Here is a 19,410-nt window from a genome sequence, read left to right as displayed (position 1 = left end):
GGGGACCGCCCCTTTTATCTCTCCATAGGGTTTCCTGTTCCTAGGGGCGGATCCCCTCTCTCAAGTGGGTGCTGTCGTGGCGAAGAGAAAAAAGCAAGACCCAAATTAAGCCAAAATGTGGATGGATTTAGACTAGTAAATCTGCCCCAATCTGAAGTAATGTAGCTCTGAAGTATATCATAGAAACTTGGAAGCTGTTAAACGTAAGTTGATGCAAACGTTTGTGAGCAATCTCAGGAGTAACTGCAGTATCAGTGCAGGAAACTATACTAAAAGTTCTAAAAAAGCCAAATCTGCTCAGTTCATATCCAAGTGATCACCTTATTTGGCACAGGAAGAGTCCTTTTGCTTGAGCCTACAATGCTGGTATTGAAGGAGGAATCGCTGACATCAGAAGCCATACCAGATTTATCAGAAAGCAAGTCCTCAGTAGAACCCAGGCTGCTCAGATTTTTCCTTCTAGCTGGACTAGTCTTCTTAATGGCTTTGGGCTGTGGAGGGGAGGAAAAAAAAAGTTAATCGGGTATTACATATTGACACAGTGGATTTTAATTACTTGACACAAGGATATACTGTGCCAACAAGGCCTTTAAAGGGAACCTGTCAGCAGGATCCTGCACAGTACGATCCTGCTGACACTGTCAAGGTACCGTCGTCACATTAAGCGACGCTGCAGCGATATAGACAACGATGCCGATTGCTGCAGCGTCGCTGTTTCGTCGCTGTGTGGTTGCTGGAGAGCTGTCACACAGACAGCTCTCCAGCGACCAACGATGCCGAAGTCCCCTGGTAACCAGGGTAAACATCGGGTTACTAAGCGCAGGGCCGTGCTTAGTAACCCGATGTTTACCCTGGTTACCATTGTAAATGTAAAAAAAAAACAAACAGTACATACTTACATTCCGGTGTCTGTCCCCCGGCCTCAGCTTCCCTGCACTGTCTCAGCGCCGGCCCTAACAGCAGAGCGGTGACGTCACCGCTGTGCTTTACGGCCGGCCGGCGCTCACAGTCAGTGCGGGAAGCTGACAGCGAGGGGACAGACACCGGAATGTAAGTATGTAGTGTTTGTTTTTTTTTTACATTTACAATGGTAACCAGGGTAAACATCGGGTTACTAAGCGCGGCCCTGCGCTTAGTAACCCGATGTTTACCCTGGTTACCAGTGAAGACATCGCTGAATCCGTGTCACACACACCGATTCAGCGATGTCTGCGGGAGATCCAGCGACTAAATAAGGTGCTGGCCTTCTAGCTCCGACCAACGATTTCACAGCAGGATCCTGATCGCTGCTGCGTGTCAAACACAACGATATCGCTATCCAGGACGGTGCAACGTCACGGATCGCTAGCGATATCGTTGTTAAGTCGCTCAGTGTGAAGGTACCTTCAGGTCGCTGCCCTGATAGTGATTAAAATGATACCTTGGGGTGATGAAATCTGTCTTGTGGTTGTTGTATAATCTTTATTTTCAGTCGTGTGCACACGTGTGTGGCTTCTGACCGGTCACTGATCCCTCAGCAACTTGCCCCTTATTTTACATAATGAATCAGCAGAGCACAACATGAAGACCACCCCCCTCCACAGTCCCACCCCAGAGAACGAACATATCCAACGCAAAACTGAAAATAAAGAAACAACCACAAGATGGATTTCATCAACCAAAGTATAATTTTATTCAGTATACCGGCGCCGACCTGACACTGTGTGTAGGTTACTGTGCACAATCCTGCTGACAGGTTCCCTTTAAGGAAATCTGCCAGCAAGTTTAAGATTGAGGCGCAGGGGGCACCATAAAATAGGGACAGAGACCCTTATTTCAGCATTCACTTCTAGGGCTCCCTACTGCAGTTCTGATAACATCATCGTTTTATCTTTTATCGATCTGCTCGCTTTCTCAAGGAATTGTCTAACATTACCATTGAGAGGTAGCTTTGTCTGCACTGTGCATAAGCAGAAAGCTGCCAGTGTTGAGCTCCGTATAACCCTGCCCTCATCAGTATCAAGGACTACATAGCAGGAGCTCAATGAGAAGATCATCAAAACTGCAGCAAGATTCCTAGTCAGTGACATCTGTGGAATAAGAATCTCTGCCCTTACATCATGCGGCTCTAAGAACAGTAAATACACAGTAGACTGATATTGTTTTAAAGGGAACCGGTCAGCAGATTTTGCCGCTATAAGGTGCGGCCACTGCCTTTGAGGGCTTATCTACAGTGGGGGGTGGGGGTGCGGTCAGATGGGTGTCGCAGGTCCGGCTCTTCCCATCTTCCTGCGATGCCACCCTCCTGCTTCTTCTTTGCTCCCCGGCGTCAGTGCTCCTGCACAGGTGTACTTATTTGCCCTGTTGAGAGCAGAGTAAAGTACTGCAATGCGCAGGCTCTGGAAAAAGTCAGAGGCAAAAGTGTTGGACCCCGGGCATTCAGCTAACTTATGCCAGTAAGGGACGTTCCCTGTGGCAGCCACCACAGGTGAAATGTAGAATCACAAGACAGTGAATTAGAGGGAAGGCATATTTGTAATAAAGCAACAGCCCGAGTCCACTAGAAAATAGAGTACCCGTTAGAGTGGCTCTGTTCTAGCTAACAGAAGGTGGGCCCGAGCATAGGACTTCCCTTTCCATTATGTTCATATACCCAAATAGGGTATACGGACAGCGTCGAACTGGAGCACCTTGGGCCCACCAGAGAAAATCATTCTTGGGGCCCACTATGTAGCTACATAGAAATAAATACAAGACCACCAATTGTGCTGTACAACATGCTAATATCAGGGCATACCATAAGGTAGTACATGTCTTAATGACATAGAAAGGGTTGGCACCCACATTTTTGTTCAAACTCAATGATAAATGTGCCCTGGTGTGTATTAACCACTAAGCCAACGTGTCATAGCACCAGTGTAATGAATTTTATGACATTTCATCTATACTCTGAGAAAATCCGCAGCATGAATTGACCGATGCAGATTTAACATGAACAATGTGTCAGTTCATCCTGTGCATATTCACCACCGATTTCATCCTTTGTGATACAAAGAATCAGGTCAGTGATAAAAGTGCGACATTACATAGTAGTAAACACCGCAATATCTGCACAATGTCTCCGTGGATATTTCTGCAGCAAATACAATATGTGAATGTCCCCTCTTATAGTGGTGGGGGTCCTAGGTGACTTATGTTAACATTGGAGTAATATCAAAAGTTTTCCCTCACATTCCCCCATACATTTTTTACAGAAATCTCTCTCCCCCTATAAGGCCATAACGTTTTATGAAGGGCCTCATTTTATTAGTAGTAGGGAAAGAAAAGTTTTAGTCAGGGATGATAAGGGGGAGAGAGTCTCAATCAGGCGTGATACAGGGGGAGGTGGTGCAGTCAGGCATGGTACAGGGGAAGGGGACACAGACAGTCAGGGGTCATATAGTGGGAGAGGGCTCAGTCAGGGGTCAATACAGCTCTGGCAAAAATTAACAGCCCACTGCAAAATGTTCAGTTTGTCTGATTTTTCTCTTTATAGGTATATTATTGAGTAAAATGAAAATTGTTCTTTTATTCTATAAGCTACTGACAACATGTCTCCGAATTTCCAAGCAATACATTTTGTATTTTCTGAAAATGACAAATGGTCAAAATCGCAAAAAAAAAAAAAAAAAGTGAATTGCTTGTAAACCTCAAATAATGCAAAGAAAACAAGTTCATAATCATTTAGAAACAACAATACTAATGTTTTAACTCAGGAAGAGTTCAGAAATCAATATTTTATAGAATAACCGTGATTTTAATCACAGCTTTCATGCGCCTTGCCATGCTTTCCACCAGTCTTTCACACTGCTTTTGGGTGACCTTATGCCACTCCTGGTACAAAAATGTAAGCAGTTCTTCTTTGTTTGGTGGCTTGTGACTATCCATATTCCTCTTGATTCCAGAGGTTTTCAATGGGGTTCAGGTCTGGAGATTGGGCTGCCCATGACAGGGATTTGATGTGGTGGTCCTTTATCCACACCTTGATTGACCTAGCTGTGTGGCATGGCGCATTGTCCTGCTGGAAAAAAAACAGTCCTCAGAGTTGGGGAACATTGCCTGAGCAGAAGGAATCAACTGTATTTCCAGGATAACCTTGTATGCGGCTTGATTCCTATGTCCTTTACAAAGATTAACCTGCCCAATTCCAGCCTTGCTGAAGCATCCCCAGATCATCACCGAACTTCCACCAAATTTCACAGTGGGTGTAAGACACTGTGGCTTGTACGCCTCTCCAGGTCTCTGGCTAACCATTAGATGACCAGGTGTTGGGCAAAGCTGAAAATTAGACTCATCAGAGAAGATTACCTTACTCTAGTCCTCTGTGGTCCAATCCTTATGTCTTTGGCAACCTTCAGCCTGGCTCTCCTTTGCTTCTCATTGATGAAAGGCTTTTTTCTAGCTTTACGTGACTTGAGCCTTTCTCTAGGAGCCAGTTTTGAACTGTTCTTGCCGTGCACTTCACCTCAGCTACCATTTGCCATTCCTTTTGTAGGTCACTTGACGTCATCCTGCGGTTGCTGAGTGACATTCGAATAAGATAACGGTCATCCCGGTCAGTGGAGAGTAGTTTTGGTCCTCTACCGATCTGTAGCTTTGTTGTCCCCAATGACTGCTGCTTGACCTTGTTGTAGTTGACTGCCATCTTAGAAGTTTTAAGGATGGAGGCAACATGACACTCACTGTGTCCCTCTGCTAGTAAAGCCAGAATTGAGCCCTTCTTTTCCTCACTCAAGACTTTTCTTTTCAACTCCTTTGGCATGGTTAAGTTATTTTTTCATTCCTATTACTTTTGGGATATTACTAGCACTTGTTTTGCCATCCAGCTTGTCCTATGGCAAGAGGATTGTGAACACCACAGCAGGGTTTTTTATACTTTCCTTCATTAAATAAGATTTGGTTCAGGTGATCACCTAATCAGAAGCACATTAAGTAGAATGAGGTGTACTCTGGTTGGAATTCAACTGACACTGGAATGGAATGGCTGTCAGACATGTAGAGATGGTGATTTTTATAAAACTGTGCAGTGGTCTCTTAATTTTTTCTAGAGCTGTATAGTGGGAGAGGGCTCAGTCAGGGGTCATAGAGAGGGAGGAGGTGCAGTCAGTCATGAGTGAAAGAAGAGATGAGGAAATGGAGCCCTCATTCATCCCTAACTTAGCCCCTCCCATTCTATCACCCCAGACTAATGCCCCCAATTTACACTTTAAGGCTGGCAGGGGGGCCCCCTTGTTCAGCCATTGCAGCTGTAGCAGGGAGTCCTCCGTCTCCCTCTGCTGCTTACACTGTGGGGGAGGGGAGCGTGTGTTACAGATGACAGCAGCTCATTACCTGAGCTGTGCTGTACAGCTGGGGAGAAGAGGACACAAACAAAGCTAACACTGATTGGCCGCAGTGCAGCCAGTGTTAGCCTTATCAAGAGCTGCACCACTCTTACTGCTTGTTCATTGCAGGGAAAAGCGGTAACCTAAAAAGTCATCAGGACACAAGAGCGCTCTGTTACGTACAAATAGTGCACCACAGTCTGCAGAGGCCGAACATGTCAGCCGTGTTATCAATGATGCCCACACTGCTCTCCCGAGTAGCTCTGAGCGCCAAAGCCGTGAGTAGTAGTGACGTACACGCTGGGAGGAGGGCCTGCTCGCGGCTCCACCAACAGTTAGTCAGAGAGCAGTGCGGGCGTCACTGATAACACGGCTGACATGTTCGCCTGCTGCAGACTGCAGCAAACACTGCCGCTACTTCACCCCTCTCCACGCCCATGGGGGCGTGGGGAAGAGTGAATATCAATTTCTCTTTAGCAGCAGGGACAGGCTTTAGCTGCAGCAGCCAGCTTCTGCTTCCTGTCACCTGCTGCTGCTCTGCTGGCACCGGGGGTCCCCCATAGAAGCTGCCCACTGGCTGGGGGCTCCGGAACAGTGGGTGCCCTAGGCAGCTGCTGGCCAGTATGCCAGCAGGTGTCAGTGCCTGGGCCCACCGGAGAATCCTCCAGTGGGCCAGTCTGACCCTGCATATGGACAGTGGTTATCTTAGTGACGACCCCTGCAAGCTCTTCACACTCATATTTCTTTTATTATACAAGAAAGCAGATACAATCACATCTTGTGGATGAAAGGTCTGTGGCTCATGACAGCTAGATACCAGACTTGATGGAAATAAAACATCAAGATAGTTCCCGAATCACTGAGTATTCACAAACATGCAACACTTGGGCAGAGTCCTTCATCAGGCTATAAGGTGTAAGGTTAGCTTCATACATCCGTATTTCCAGTTCATATAAGAATGCAGTGTTTACTCCTGACCTGAACTAAGCCTCATATATGCCTGTGAGGCTGCTAGTTTAGGTCATGGGACCCACAGTTCTGTGTGGGCAGCCAAAGTGTCTGAAAACTGAGGCAGAAACCCTACACAAACCCCACAGATTTTCTTCTGAGTCCTACACCATCCACCTTATGAAGGATTCTATGTTGCGTTTATGAAGCCCTAACGTGGACTTGTGGGAACATCTATTTTTCTTATACATTAACCCCTTTCTGACCTCAAGACAGGATAGTACGTCCGAGGTCAGATACCCCGCTTTGATGCAGGGCTCCGGCGGTGAGCCCGCATCACAGCCGGGACATGTCAGCTGTTTTGAACAGCTGACATGTGCCCGCAATAGCGGCGGGTGAAATCGCGATTCACCCGCCGCTATTAACTAGTTAAATTTTTCTCTCTCGCTACGCTGTCTGCATTTGACAGCGGCATTTAACTGGGGCCTACGGCCAGGCGGCCGGAAATGAGCGCATCGCTGACCCCCGTCACATGATCGGGGGTCAGCGATGCTTCTGAATTGTAACCATAGAGGTCCTTGAGACCTCTATGGTTACTGATCGCCGGTAGCTGTGAGCGCCACCCTGTGGTCGGCGCTCATAGCACACCTGCATTTCTGCTGCATAGCAGCGATCTGATGATCGCTGCTATGTAGCAGAGCCGATCGCGTTGTGCCAGGTTCTAGCCTCCTATGGAGGCTATTGAAGCATGGCAAAAGTAAAAAAATAAAAAAAGGTAAAAAAATGTGAAAAAAAATATAAAAAAGTTTAAATCACCCCCCTTTCGCCCCATTCAAAATAAATCAATTAAAAAAACAAAAAACAAACCTACACATATTTGTTATCGCCGCGTTCAGAATCGCCCGATCAATAAAAAAAAAAAGCATTAACATGATCGCTAAACAGCGTAGCGAGAAAAAAATTCGAAACGCCAGAATTACGTTTTTTTTTTGTCGCCGCAACATTGCATTAAAATGCAATAACGGGTGTTCAAAAGAACGTATCTGCACCGAAATGGTATCATTAAAAACGCCAGCTCGGCACGCAAAAAATAAGCCCTCAACCGACCCCAGATCATAAAAAATGGAGATGCTACAGGTATCGGAAAATGGCGCAATTTTTTTATTTATTTTTTTTTAGCAAAGTTTGGATTTTTTTTTTCACCACTTAGATTTAAAAAAAAAAAAAAACTAGTCATGTTAGGTGTCTATGAACTCGTAATGACCTGGAGAATCATAATGGCAGGTCAGTTTTAGCATTTAGTGAACCTAGCAAAAAAGCCAAAACAAAAAACAAGTGTGGGACTGCACTTTTTTTGCAATTTCACCGCACTTGGAATTTTTTTCCCGTTTTCTAGTACGCGACATGCTAAAACCAATGATGTCGTTCAAAAGTACAACTTGTCCCGCAAAAGATAAGCCCTCACATGGCCATATTGACGGAAAAATAAAAAAGTTATGGCTCTGGGAAGGAGGGGAGCGAAAAACGAACACGGAAAAAACGGAAAATCCCAAGGTCATGAAGGGGTTAAAGCCGAATTGTGCTCTACATACAAATCACATACATGGAGAACAGGTATTGGCGCAATTACCTTCTCCACAGCCAAGCGGTTGTTTTTCGTGTGTACAGCAGGTGCCTTCACCGGTTGTAGCTTGCCTACACTTTTACCACTGCTTGCCAATAAACCACCACTTTTTATCTCAGGTTTAGTTTTCAGTGCCAGTGGAGATGACACGTGACTCTTCACCAGTTTTGGTACATTCAGGGGGCTAGTGAGATTCTGAGTCTTCACACTCCCTGAATTTTCAGCCTTTTTATTAGATCCAGTAAGTCTTTGCTGAACTGCGGGAGGAAGCTGGTGGAATGGACTTTCCTGTATACAATAAGTCTCTCTTTTAATGTCCACTGGAGTTTTAGGGACCTCATTAAATTCATCAAAAAGGTTCAGTTTTGACTTGGACTCTTGAACAAATTTCTCTACGGTTGGGTTTGGTACGGTCTGTGGAGGTTCCACTTTCTTTGGGTCATCACTAACAAAAGATTCCAGCTGGAGGGCAAGTAAATGGGCTTCTTTAAAAATCTCAACAAATTTATCCCCGCTCAGGGGACTCCATAGCACCGACTCAGTATTCAGAGGAGAGACTCTCTCTTCAGACGACTGACTCTTTAATACAGCACTAACACATTTCTCTTTATGCCCGACAGGCCCAATGAACACTTCGTCATCATTGTCTTCTTTAACACTATTGTAACAAGAAAAAAAAAAAAAAAAAAAAAAAAGGACCGTAAGTATGAATGTAGTACATGACCGGAATCTCAGGATAAATTCAATGATGGAGACACGTTACCTCGTAGGAGACAGTGATATATCAAAATCAAACTTTTCATCTGTCAACAGGGTAAAATCTAAAACCAGAAAGATCAGAAGACATTTAAGAAAAATGAAGTATACCATCAAAACAAAATGTAGAATTTGGGCAGAGGGGTTTTATAATAATTGCGAGTACAAAGGCCTTTCAGTTCTACTCCAACCCCACTCACACCTTGAGGACAGCCATATAACTTGCATCCTTGGGATGTTGGTTTATCAATTACACATAAAAGCTTGGGAAACCATAGGTTTTTCTTTTCTTTTTTTTTTTTTAATAAATGTAATTGCACATGGACAGTAAAACCAGACGAAAACTGACCCAGCAAATGGATTAAAACTTGGTCTGTTTATTGCATAGTTTTCTTTTTCTTCTGATAAATTGATGGGTGAATGGGGCCTTGGAGAAATCAGCAGATAGGGTTCGTTTATTAAAAAAAAAAAAAAAAAAAAAAAAAGACTCCGCTCTCAGCAAAAAAAGTCTACATGCTTACTGCCAACAGGGTCTGCAATCCTGCATAACCCGTTTACACAATACATGGAACTGTAGAAAATAAAAGCACCTCAAGAACAGAACAAGCATCTCCAGAAAAAGTCACGAGACTATGGGTATGTGCACACGTTACTAAGGGTATGTGAGTCGCCCGCCAGGGCCGTGGGGTACTCGGTACGGGATCCGGTGTTCACAGGGGGATGTCACGGTGGCTGACCCGGTCCGTGGCCCTGGGACGTCCGTATAAAAGGGGAAAGGTCTTTAAAGGGATAAAGTTTGTGTTCGCGACGCCACCTGTGGTATTAGGTCAGAGTGACCGACGCTGCTTTAAGGGGTCCGCTGGGGTGACGTTATGGCAGCTAGATGGTATACCTTCCCACAGGTGAAGTGTATCCCCAGGGCTTCCCAGTGTGTAGATGGTAGGATGGTGAGAGGCGCAGTGAAGAACGAGGACACAAGGTTGCAGTCTCTTTACCTTTACTGAAGACTCCAGCATCCACAGTCCAGGGCACCAGACCACAGGGCAGGTAGGGTCCGGCCGGTTTGGAGGCAAGTCCAGAGTCCCCTTGTCCAGGTGGAGGATAAAAGCCTTCCTTTGCGCTGTAATGGTGTAGTCCCTTATTGCCTATGGCTTCACATAAGGTCCTCACAGATGTCATCTCTCTCTCTGTCCCCCGGATAGGATAGGACAAAACTCGTATGACTGGTGACTTGAGCCTGTTTATAGGCTCTCTTAGATGACCCAGCTCTATGGGTTGTCACCGTGCCTCCTGGGTGTAGGTGCGGACAGGTAACGTGCAATTAGCTGTCCTGCCGGTCTCTGATGTAAGGTGTAGAGGTCCTCACAACCTCGGTGTTCCCGCTACCGGCGTTTCTGCGCCTCAGAAGAAGGCAGCCTGCTCGGGGCTGGTCCCCTTCTGGTATCCTCTCCTGCACGCTCGCTGCAAACAATTCGGCCTTCAATGTCTCTTTCTGGGAGCTGCATCTGAGCTCAGCCAGCAACTAACTAACTTTCCCTACAGACTACCAGTTATATATCTATATGGGGAGTGACCTAGTACATAGGAGCAAAAGCTCCCCCTGGGGGCCTGGAGTGTGAAGTGTTGCATGTTTGTGGTACCTGGATGCAGTTATCCTTCCTTGCCTCCAAACGTAGCATCACTCTCCCCTGGAAAAAAGCAATACCACTGTGACGACCAGGACCCTGGGGCGCCACATATGTGCAGTGAGTTTTACCTGCAGATTTTTCAAAAACTGAGTGGAACAATCTGCACAGTAATCCGCAATGTGTGCACATAGCCTAAAACTGACAGCAGGGAATGTCCATCAAAACATTAGATGAAAGTTGACCATCCCAACCCTAACCCACGTCATAACCCGCGCTTGGAATTTCAACACCTGATCTTTTTGTTTTCAGGTTTTCAGGGGACATAAGCCATCAGCAGAAGTTCTCTCCCCAGTCAAAAACACATGAAAATTATATATTATATATATATATATATATATATATTCAGGAGAGATAGTCAAATTAACATTCAACCATGTCTTGCCCAAGGGACAGCTTAATGGGGTGGTCCACTGCTGGGTCTTGTTTACAATACAAACAAACAATGGATACTTGCCTCACACAGTGACCATTCTAACCATGTTTGGTATATTCCCGATGGGTCATAAGACATTGTTGTCAGCTGCATGCGCCGATTGCCTGCATCCTTTACCATTTCAACATAACAGATGCTGGTTGTGGTGAAATGTTTATGAGCTGCAGCTGCTCAGAGGCCGCTGACTGTCTGCAGCAGATCCAGGACCTGTCAGGAATATCAGGCATTGCTGGAATGGTGCTGCTGAGAGTATCTTCTGTTTGTAATTTAATTGGGGCTGTGAAGTGATTAGGCTGCGGTTCTCCAGGAGAGGAGAGCCCCTTTAAAGGGAACCTGTCACCCCCAAAATCGAGGGTGAGCTAAGCCTACTGGCATCAGGGGCTTATCTACAGCATTTTGTAATGCTGTAGATAAGTCTCCGATGTATCCTAAAAGATGAGAAAAAGAGATTAGATTTTACTCACCTGGGCGGGCGGTCCGATCCGGTGGGCATTGCGATCCGGGGCCTCCCATCTTCATAGGATGACGTCCTCTTCTGGTCTTTACGCTGCGGCTCTGGCGCAGGCGTACTATGTCTGCCCTGTTGAGGGCAGAGCAAAGTACTGCAGTGCGCAGGCGCCGGGAAAGGTCAGAGAGGCCAGGGGCCTGCGCACTGCAGTACTTTGCTCTGCCCCCAACAGGGCAGACAAAGTACGCCTGCGCCGGAGCCACAGCGTGAAGACATGAAGAGGACAACATCTGTTGAAGATGGGAGGCGCCGGAGCGGACCGAGACACCCATCGGACCGGACCGGGACCAAGACCGCCCCTGGGTGAGTATAATCTAACCTCTTTTTCTCATCTTTTAGGATACATGGAGGGCTTATCTACAGCATTCCAGAATGCTGTAGATAAGCCCCTGATGCTGGTGGGCTTAGCTCACCCTCGATTTTGGGGGTGACAGGTTCCCTTTAACAGCCTATTGTGCTCTGAAGACATATCTAACCTCCTGAAAACATCTAAATTATTGACAGATCTTTCATTTTTAAAATGTAGTCATTTATGCATTATAGAGAGTTAGATTTCCTCACCTCCAGTCGCATCCATTACGGATGATTTATACCACCTATAGAAAGAGCACATCATTAGCATGCAAGTAGCACATCTGTGGGGTGTATTCACACAAGTTCCAGCAGTGCTTCTAAGGCTGCCATCACACTAGCAGTATTCGGTCAGGATTTTCCATCAGTATTTGTAAGCCAAAACCAGGAGTGGAACAATTAGAGGAAAAGTATAACAGAAACATATGCACCACTTCTGGATTTATCACCCACTCCTGGTTTTGGCTTACAAATACTGATGTAAAATGCTGACCAAATACTGCTAGTGTGACGGCAGCCTAACAGAGATCTGAGAAAAGAGACCGTCAATCATCTGTGCACATTCAGCTTAGCCATAGCAGCAATATTCATCCTGGAATCATGATTTCATGGAACGAGCCAGCAGGAAAATAAAACAGTCACTGGCAGACAACCATCTCTCCAGGCGTCAGCCGTCTCAGGTGATGCTTAGATTCCAGGGTAGGAAGGAGATGAAATCCAACATGCTGGATCACACTCTCACCCAGGACACAGGTTGGGCTGCCGTTATGCTGATATAGACAAGAACCTCACATGGAAAACGTGCAAGATAGCAGTTTTATATGCCAGGAAGGCCTACAGAGTTAACGGGGCTTCCAGGTACTTCAAATCTCACAGCCAAGACCTAGGATAGGATATTAATATATGATTTGTGGGGGGACTGGCTCATAGCACCGCAGTAGTGAGCTGTCTGGATGGGCAATGGCACTTTACAAGCACAGTCACCTTTACTGCTCAGACAACGCTGTTGTTTGCATGGCGGCTTCGCTTGGTATTACTGATTGTGTCAATAGAAATGGAAAGTAGCGAGCTGCATTACAGAACATAGTGACTACCAAGGGAACGATCCTGTGGGATATTTCCACTAGGGGACCTCAGACATTGGAGATGCCACCGCAGACCCCACTGTGGTAAAGAGCACTGCGGACATGGTGCAGCGACAACATCTGCAGCACGAATTAGGCTACGTTCACATTTGCGGTGTGCGCCGCAGCGTCGGGCGCCGCCGCATGCGTCATGCGCCCCTATATTTAACATGGGGGCACATGGACATGCGTCGCACTTGCGTTTTGCGCCGCATGCGTCCCTGCGGCGCCCGCGTCTGGGCGCAGAGGACGCAGCAAGTTGCATTTTTGCTGCGTCAAAAATCAATGAAAAAAAGGACGCATGCGGCGCAAAACGCAGCGTTGTGCATGCGTTTTGCTGCGTTTTTGTTTGCGTTGTGCGTTGCAGCGCAGACGCTGCGGCGCACAACGCAAATGTGAACGTAGCCTAATACTGCTAAGGATTTCTCTGTGTGCAGGTCTGTAATGGGCCCATACACAGCCTAGAATGACAGCGCTGTGCTATATACATGTGAAGCACCAGGGAATAACTGGTGCTAGAATAATAAATAATATGGGACAGCGCTGTACTATATATATATGTGAAGCACCATGCAATAAATGGCCCTATAATAATAATATGCCATAGCCGGCAGCAGTGACAGCGGACAGCGCAGTGCCGGCCTGTATAGAAAGGGATGGATACGAGGCACCACGGTCCGTGGGGGGCACAGGACGCGCGTCACCCACGGCATTGGCTGGCTGCCTGGCGTCCCGTGGGGAGGCCCCGCTGTGCGCATTACCAAGACTCTCAGCTACACCCACACGGGCACCGGCCGGAGGTGACCGTCACTACACCGCACCTGATAACCTGAGCGCTCTTCTGGGGGCAGCAGCATGGGAGGGACGGATCAGCACCGGACACCACAGCCGGCTCTCACCCCGGCGCAAACGGCTACACAGTATTCAAACTTCCCTCTGGCCTCGGAAGAACCCACGTGACAAAAAATAGCGACTCTTCATTGGTTGGTTTAAAGACTCACGCGTGATCACGGGGTATACGTACTGCAATGGCTGCTGGGAAGTGTAGTTTACAGTCAATAGAGAGCGCTCTCATTCTCTCCCCTAGGAGTGTGTGTGAGTGTGCGCTGCTGACCGGCGGGTGTGGACTCGCAGCAGCGCCCACCATCACTGTGCTCTGGGACTGGAGAGTGACTTCCCTCTCCCTGGCCTCAGTCATTACTATGGAAGCGGTCAGCGTTCCCCGCACGTTATAATCTGTGTCCTGCGCCCGCCCGCCCCTTACAGGCCGAGTACAGTGTGGCTTTTGTGGGTGTGTAAATGGCGTTCTATGGAGAATAAGCGATCACCTATACCAAGCCCAGGTTATTCCTTACTGATCGGTGGGGGTGACACTGGGATCCACACTGACCGGCAGACTGGGACCTTGTGTCCCATTAGAATGGAGTGTGTGGCCCTGTGCTGCTCCATACATTGGCTATGGGGCTACTGAGCGCTGCGCTTGGCTTCTTCCAGCTGCCCCATGCACGCGCACTGCCACGCCATCTAATGGAGAGGAGGGCCCAGTACCTCAGGTCCCAGTGCTCGGGCCCCCACCGATCTCTAAGGCCACGTTCACACGTTCAGTGTTTGGTCAGTATTTTACCTCAGTATGTGTAAGCTAAAACCAGGAGTGGTCGACTATGTGCCAACGATCAGGAACACAGATCACCTGCGCTGCGTACAAAATGCTGGGTTCTGCAGCCCAAGCACAGTGGATGGATTCCTAGAAGTCCCATGCCCCCTGAGCTTCTTTTTGATTCTGCGTAAACTCCCCCGTGGTGCAGGTTTACGAGCCGGTGTACGTCAATTATCTGCAAGAGATGCTAGTCTCCGCTGCGTAGTGTCACCTATAGCCATTCATTAGATGTGGTAAATCCATACAGACACATGCGGATGTACCTGTGTGATTTAGAACGCAGCGTCCAAAGCACTGCTATTGCCTGATCAGGGGGCACATGATAGGTCATTAATGCCTGATCGGCCGTGGGCTTGCACCCCACTGATTACCTGTTATTGGTGGTGCTGGCTGGAAGCACTTGCGGAGCTGGCCGTCTACGTGTGGTGGCTGAGGCTTAGTACTACACATCCTCTTCCTATGCTAATCAATAGGTGGCCGTGCAGTACCAAGCCCCGACCACTACGTGTAGATGGAGCAGCTCAGCAAGTGCCCAGCAGGGGTGCTGGGTGTCGGACCCCTGCCGATCAGACATTGATGACCTTGCATAAGGATAGGCAATCAAGGTAAAAGTAGAGGACAACCTCTTTAGAGGCCATACCCTAGCCATAGGAGGGCTGTTTTTTGCAAGATAGGTTGTAGTTTTGAATGACAGCTTTCACTGTACCACATAATATACTAAAAAACGGGTATCGTGGGGATTGAGCAGGGCCGGCTCCAGGTTTTCATGGGCCCTGGGCGAAAGAGTCCTGGTGGGCCCCTTTAACACATACCACAATTCATAATGCACGGATACGGCAGAGAATACAGGTATAGTACAATGCCAAAGATTTCACATCTTACATTACATGAGTGATATCTATTGTGCATTCTACATTAGCTCAGAAACCGGACAGTATAGTCCTCTATACAGAATAATGAGCCCCATATATTTCTCCAAACAGAATAATGAGCCCCATATATTGCCCCATACAGTATAATGGCCCCATATAGTGCTCCATACAGTATAATTGGCACCACATAGTCCTCTATACAGAATAATGAGCCCCATATATTGCTCCAAACAGAATAATGAGCCCAATATTATGCTCCATACAGAATAATGAGCCTCATATAATGCTCCATTCAGTATAATGGGCACCACAGAGTGCTCCATACTGAATGAGCCGCACATATTGCTCCATACGGAATTGACCCCATATAATGCTCCATACAGTATAGTGAGCCACATATAATTCTCCATACAGTATATGATGGGCCCCATCTATTGCTCCATATATAATGGGCCTCATATAATGCTCCATACAGTATATGATCGGCCCCATACAGTATACTGAGTCCCATATATTGCTCCATACAGAATGGGCCCCATATGATGCTCTATACAGAATGGGCCCATATTATTATTATTATTTATTTATATAGCACCATTAATTCCATGGTGCTGTACATGAGAAAGGGGTTACATACAGGGTTATAGTGCTGCTGCTTCCATCACTATCCGACATGGGGTGAGGGGACGCTGCTATCCGGACCCAGACCTTTTCCTGCTAAGTCCCATTATATAGGTATGATCTCTTTTTTTGTTCTTCCAACGTTTCCTTTTTGGCACTGTGTTGACTTTCTGCGGGTACCTTTATTATATTAATTGCCTTATGTAACCTTTAATGAATATACCGCTATGTCTGAGATTACTTACTAAGTTCTATTTATGGTTGCTGGAAATTTGGATGCAATATTAGGAGTCAGCCTGTGGACAATGGTTATTTATTTATTTATTTATCTATATTTTTGGGGACTAGTAAAATAACGTGTTATTACATCTACTGGGCTCAGTACCTACATCATAATATGGACATAGAGTCTTTTCAGACCTTCTTTCATTTTATTATCCACATGTGGTGGAATATTACCAATCACTATAGAGTAATATTAAATCATATTTATTATTAAATTATATTTTTTGGAAAAAGATTAATATCTATATTCTCTATGCTAGTGATGCCCACTTTTTGATGTAGACATAGATACTGAGTAGACTTTTATGTTTCTGTAACGGTCTATGTGGTCCTGGTTTTTTGGCAGCTCCCTGTCTGTGTATTGTTCTGCTTTTTATGTCTTTTTAATCTGTTTAATAAAATATTACCTTTTTAAAGGATCTCTTCTTTGTCGGCCCTTGATTGGATCGAAATAGTTATGTATATTATATAGGTTGAAGTGCCTTTGTGTTATATATGGTGGACTTATGGTTATAAATACAGGGTTATAGCTATCATTTACAGTAAACAGGTTTACAGTGACACACTGGTACAGAGGGGAGAGGACCCTGTCCTTGCGGACTTACATTCTATGGGATAGTGGGGAAGAGACAGAAGGTAGGGGTGAGGCGGCGGCGGCTCTGGCGGTGGCTCGGTTATTGTAGGCTGTAGGCTTTCCTGAAGAGATGGGTTTTCAGGTTCCGTCTGAAAGATCCGAGGGTGGTGGATAATCGGACGTGTTGAGGCATGGAATTCCAGAGGATGGGGGATATTCGGGAGAAATCTTGGAGGCGATTGTGTGAGGAACGAATAAGTGTGGAGGCGAGTAGGAGGTCTTGGGAGGATCGGAGATTACACGAGGGAAGATAGTGGGAGATTAGTTCAGAGATATAGGGAGGGGACAGATTGTGGATGGCTTTGTAGATCAGTGTTAGTAGTTTGAACTGGATTCGTTGGGGGATTGGGAGCCAGTGGAGGGATTTGCAGAGGGGAGAAGCAGGGGAGTAGCGAGCAGAGAGGTGGATTAGGCGGGCAGCAGAGTTGAGGACAGACTGGAGTGGTGCAAGACAGTTAGCGGGGAGGCCACAAAGGAGGGTGTTGCAGTAATCGAGGCGGGAGAAGATGAGAGCATGCACAAGAGTTTTGGTAGATTGTGGGCTGAGGAAGGGACGGATTCTGGCAATATTTTTGAGTTGGAGGCGACAGGAGGTGGCAAGAGCTTGGACGTGAGGTTTGAAGGACAGGGCAGAGTCATGGGTTACCCCGAGGCAGCAGATTTCAGGAGCGGGAGAGAGCGTGATGCAGTTTACCATAATAGATGGATTGGGTAGGGGGGATACATGAGGTGGGGGAAAGATGATGAATTCGGTTTTGTCTACATTGAGTTTTAGGAAGCGAGAGGTGAAGAAAGAGGATATGGCTGACAGACACTTCGGGATTCTGGACAGCAGGGAGGTGACATCTGGGCCAGAGAGGTAGATCTGAGTGTCGTCCGCATACAGTTGGTACTGGAAGCCATGGGACTTTATGAGTTGTCCTAGGCCAAGGGTATAGATGGAAAAAAGTAGGGGTCCTAGGACAGAGCCTTGAGGGACTCCAACAGAGAGAGGGCGGGATGAGGAGGTAGTGTGGGAGTGGGAAACGCTAAATGTCCGGTTGGATAGGTATGAGGCAATCCAGGACAGGGCGAGGTCTTTGATGCCATGGGAAGAAAGAATCTGTAGCAGTAGGCAGTGATCGACTGTGTCGAAAGCAGAGGACAGGTCAAGGAGGAGGAGGATGGAGAACTGTCTGTTAGCTTTGGCTGTGACTAAGTCATTAGTAATTTTTGTCAGGGCAGTTTCGGTGGAGTGGTGGGGGCGGAAGCCAGATTGGAGGTTGTCAAGGAGAGAGTTAGATGAGAGGTGGGAGGAAAGTTGACCATGGACATGCTGCTCAAGGAGTTTTGAAGCAAAAGGGAGCAGTGATATGGGGCGATAGCTGGGCATAGCAGTTGGGTCAAGGTTAGTTTTTTTGAGGATGGGTGTGATATTGTTACTGGACACATGAAGTCCTCACAACCATGATACCCACACACATTAATAAAAGTAGGAAAGCCTTGTCCTTGTGAACACTACATGTGACTTGAGGTCTTCACCTCTTGGTTGCCCAATGTTTTTGCATCTCCAGGATCCATTCTCAGATAGTCAGTACACCAGGGCCCCAGAATACTACAGTTTTGAGTGGGTTTTATATATATATATATATATATATATATATATATACAGTTATATGAAAAAGTTTGGGCACCCCTATTAATCTTAAGCTTAATGTTGTATAAAAATTGTTTTTCTTGCAACAGCTATTTCAGTTTCATATATCTAATAACTGTTGGACACAGTAATGTTTCTGCCTTGAAATGAGGTTTATTGTACTAACAGAAAATGTGCAATCTGCATTCAAGCAAAATTTGACAGGTGCATAAGTATGGGCACCCTTATCATTTTCTTGTTTTAAATACTCCTACCTACTTTTTACTGACTTACTAAAGCACTTTTTTGGGTTTTGTAACCTCATTGAGCTTTGAACTTCATAGCCAGGTGTATGCAATCATGAGAAAAGCTACTTAAAGTGGCCACTTGCAAGTTGTTCTCCTGTTTGAATCTCCTCCGAAGAGTGGCATCATGGGCTCCTCAAAACAACTGTCAAATGATCTGAAAACAAAGATTATTCAACATAGTTGTTCAGGGGAAGGATACAAAAAGCTGTCTCAGAGATTTAACCTGTCAATTTCCACTGTGAGGAACATAGTAAGGAAATGGAAGAACACAGGTACAATTCTTGTTAAGGCCAGACGTGGCAGGACAAGAAAAACATCAGAAAGGCAGAGAAGAAGAATGGTGAGATCAGTCAAGGACAATCCTCAGACCATCTCCAGAGAGCTGCAGCATCAACTTGCTGCAGATGGTGTCACTGTGCATCGGTCAACTATACAATGCACTGTGTTTTTTTGCCGCCATGCATAACGCCTTTTTGTATTACCAAACAACTCAATCTTGGTTTCATGAGTCCACAGGACCTTCTTCCAAAAAGAAATTGGCTTCTCCAAATGTGCTTTTGCATACCTCAGCCGACTCTGTTTGTGGCGTGCTTGCAGAAACGGCTTCTTGCGCATCACTCTCCCATACAGCTTCTCCTTGTGCA

General features: G+C 46.3%; 1 protein-coding gene across 4 annotated transcripts in view; it reads right to left on the bottom strand.

Annotated features, from left to right (window-relative positions):
• The window catches only part of GTSE1 (G2 and S-phase expressed 1), a 35,073-nt gene extending 20,233 nt beyond the window's left edge, over window positions 1-14,840 (bottom strand). The window contains exons 1-5 of one of the 4 annotated variants that reach the window (XM_077264842.1): window positions 14,803-14,840; window positions 11,861-11,895; window positions 8,678-8,735; window positions 7,921-8,572; window positions 321-491 (exon numbers count right to left, since the gene is read on the bottom strand). In XM_077264842.1, coding sequence (XP_077120957.1) covers window positions 321-491; window positions 7,921-8,572; window positions 8,678-8,735; window positions 11,861-11,876 — 897 coding nt within the window. In that variant the 5' untranslated portion in view covers window positions 11,877-11,895; window positions 14,803-14,840. Of the gene's footprint in view, window positions 1-320; window positions 492-7,920; window positions 8,573-8,677; window positions 8,736-11,860; window positions 11,896-13,595; window positions 13,731-13,798; window positions 13,869-14,129; window positions 14,255-14,802 lie in introns of those variants that run through there. The other 3 variants (XM_077264838.1, XM_077264840.1, XM_077264839.1) reach the window with 3 other exon arrangements.
• Window positions 14,841-19,410: the final 4,570 nt, after the last annotated feature.

Source organism: Ranitomeya variabilis, chromosome 5 (genome assembly GCF_051348905.1).
Source record: "Ranitomeya variabilis isolate aRanVar5 chromosome 5, aRanVar5.hap1, whole genome shotgun sequence".
In the NCBI taxonomy this organism is placed as follows: Eukaryota; Metazoa; Chordata; class Amphibia; order Anura; family Dendrobatidae; genus Ranitomeya; species Ranitomeya variabilis.
Note: the sequence above shows the minus strand (reverse complement) of the source record. Positions and strands in the feature narration are given on the sequence as shown.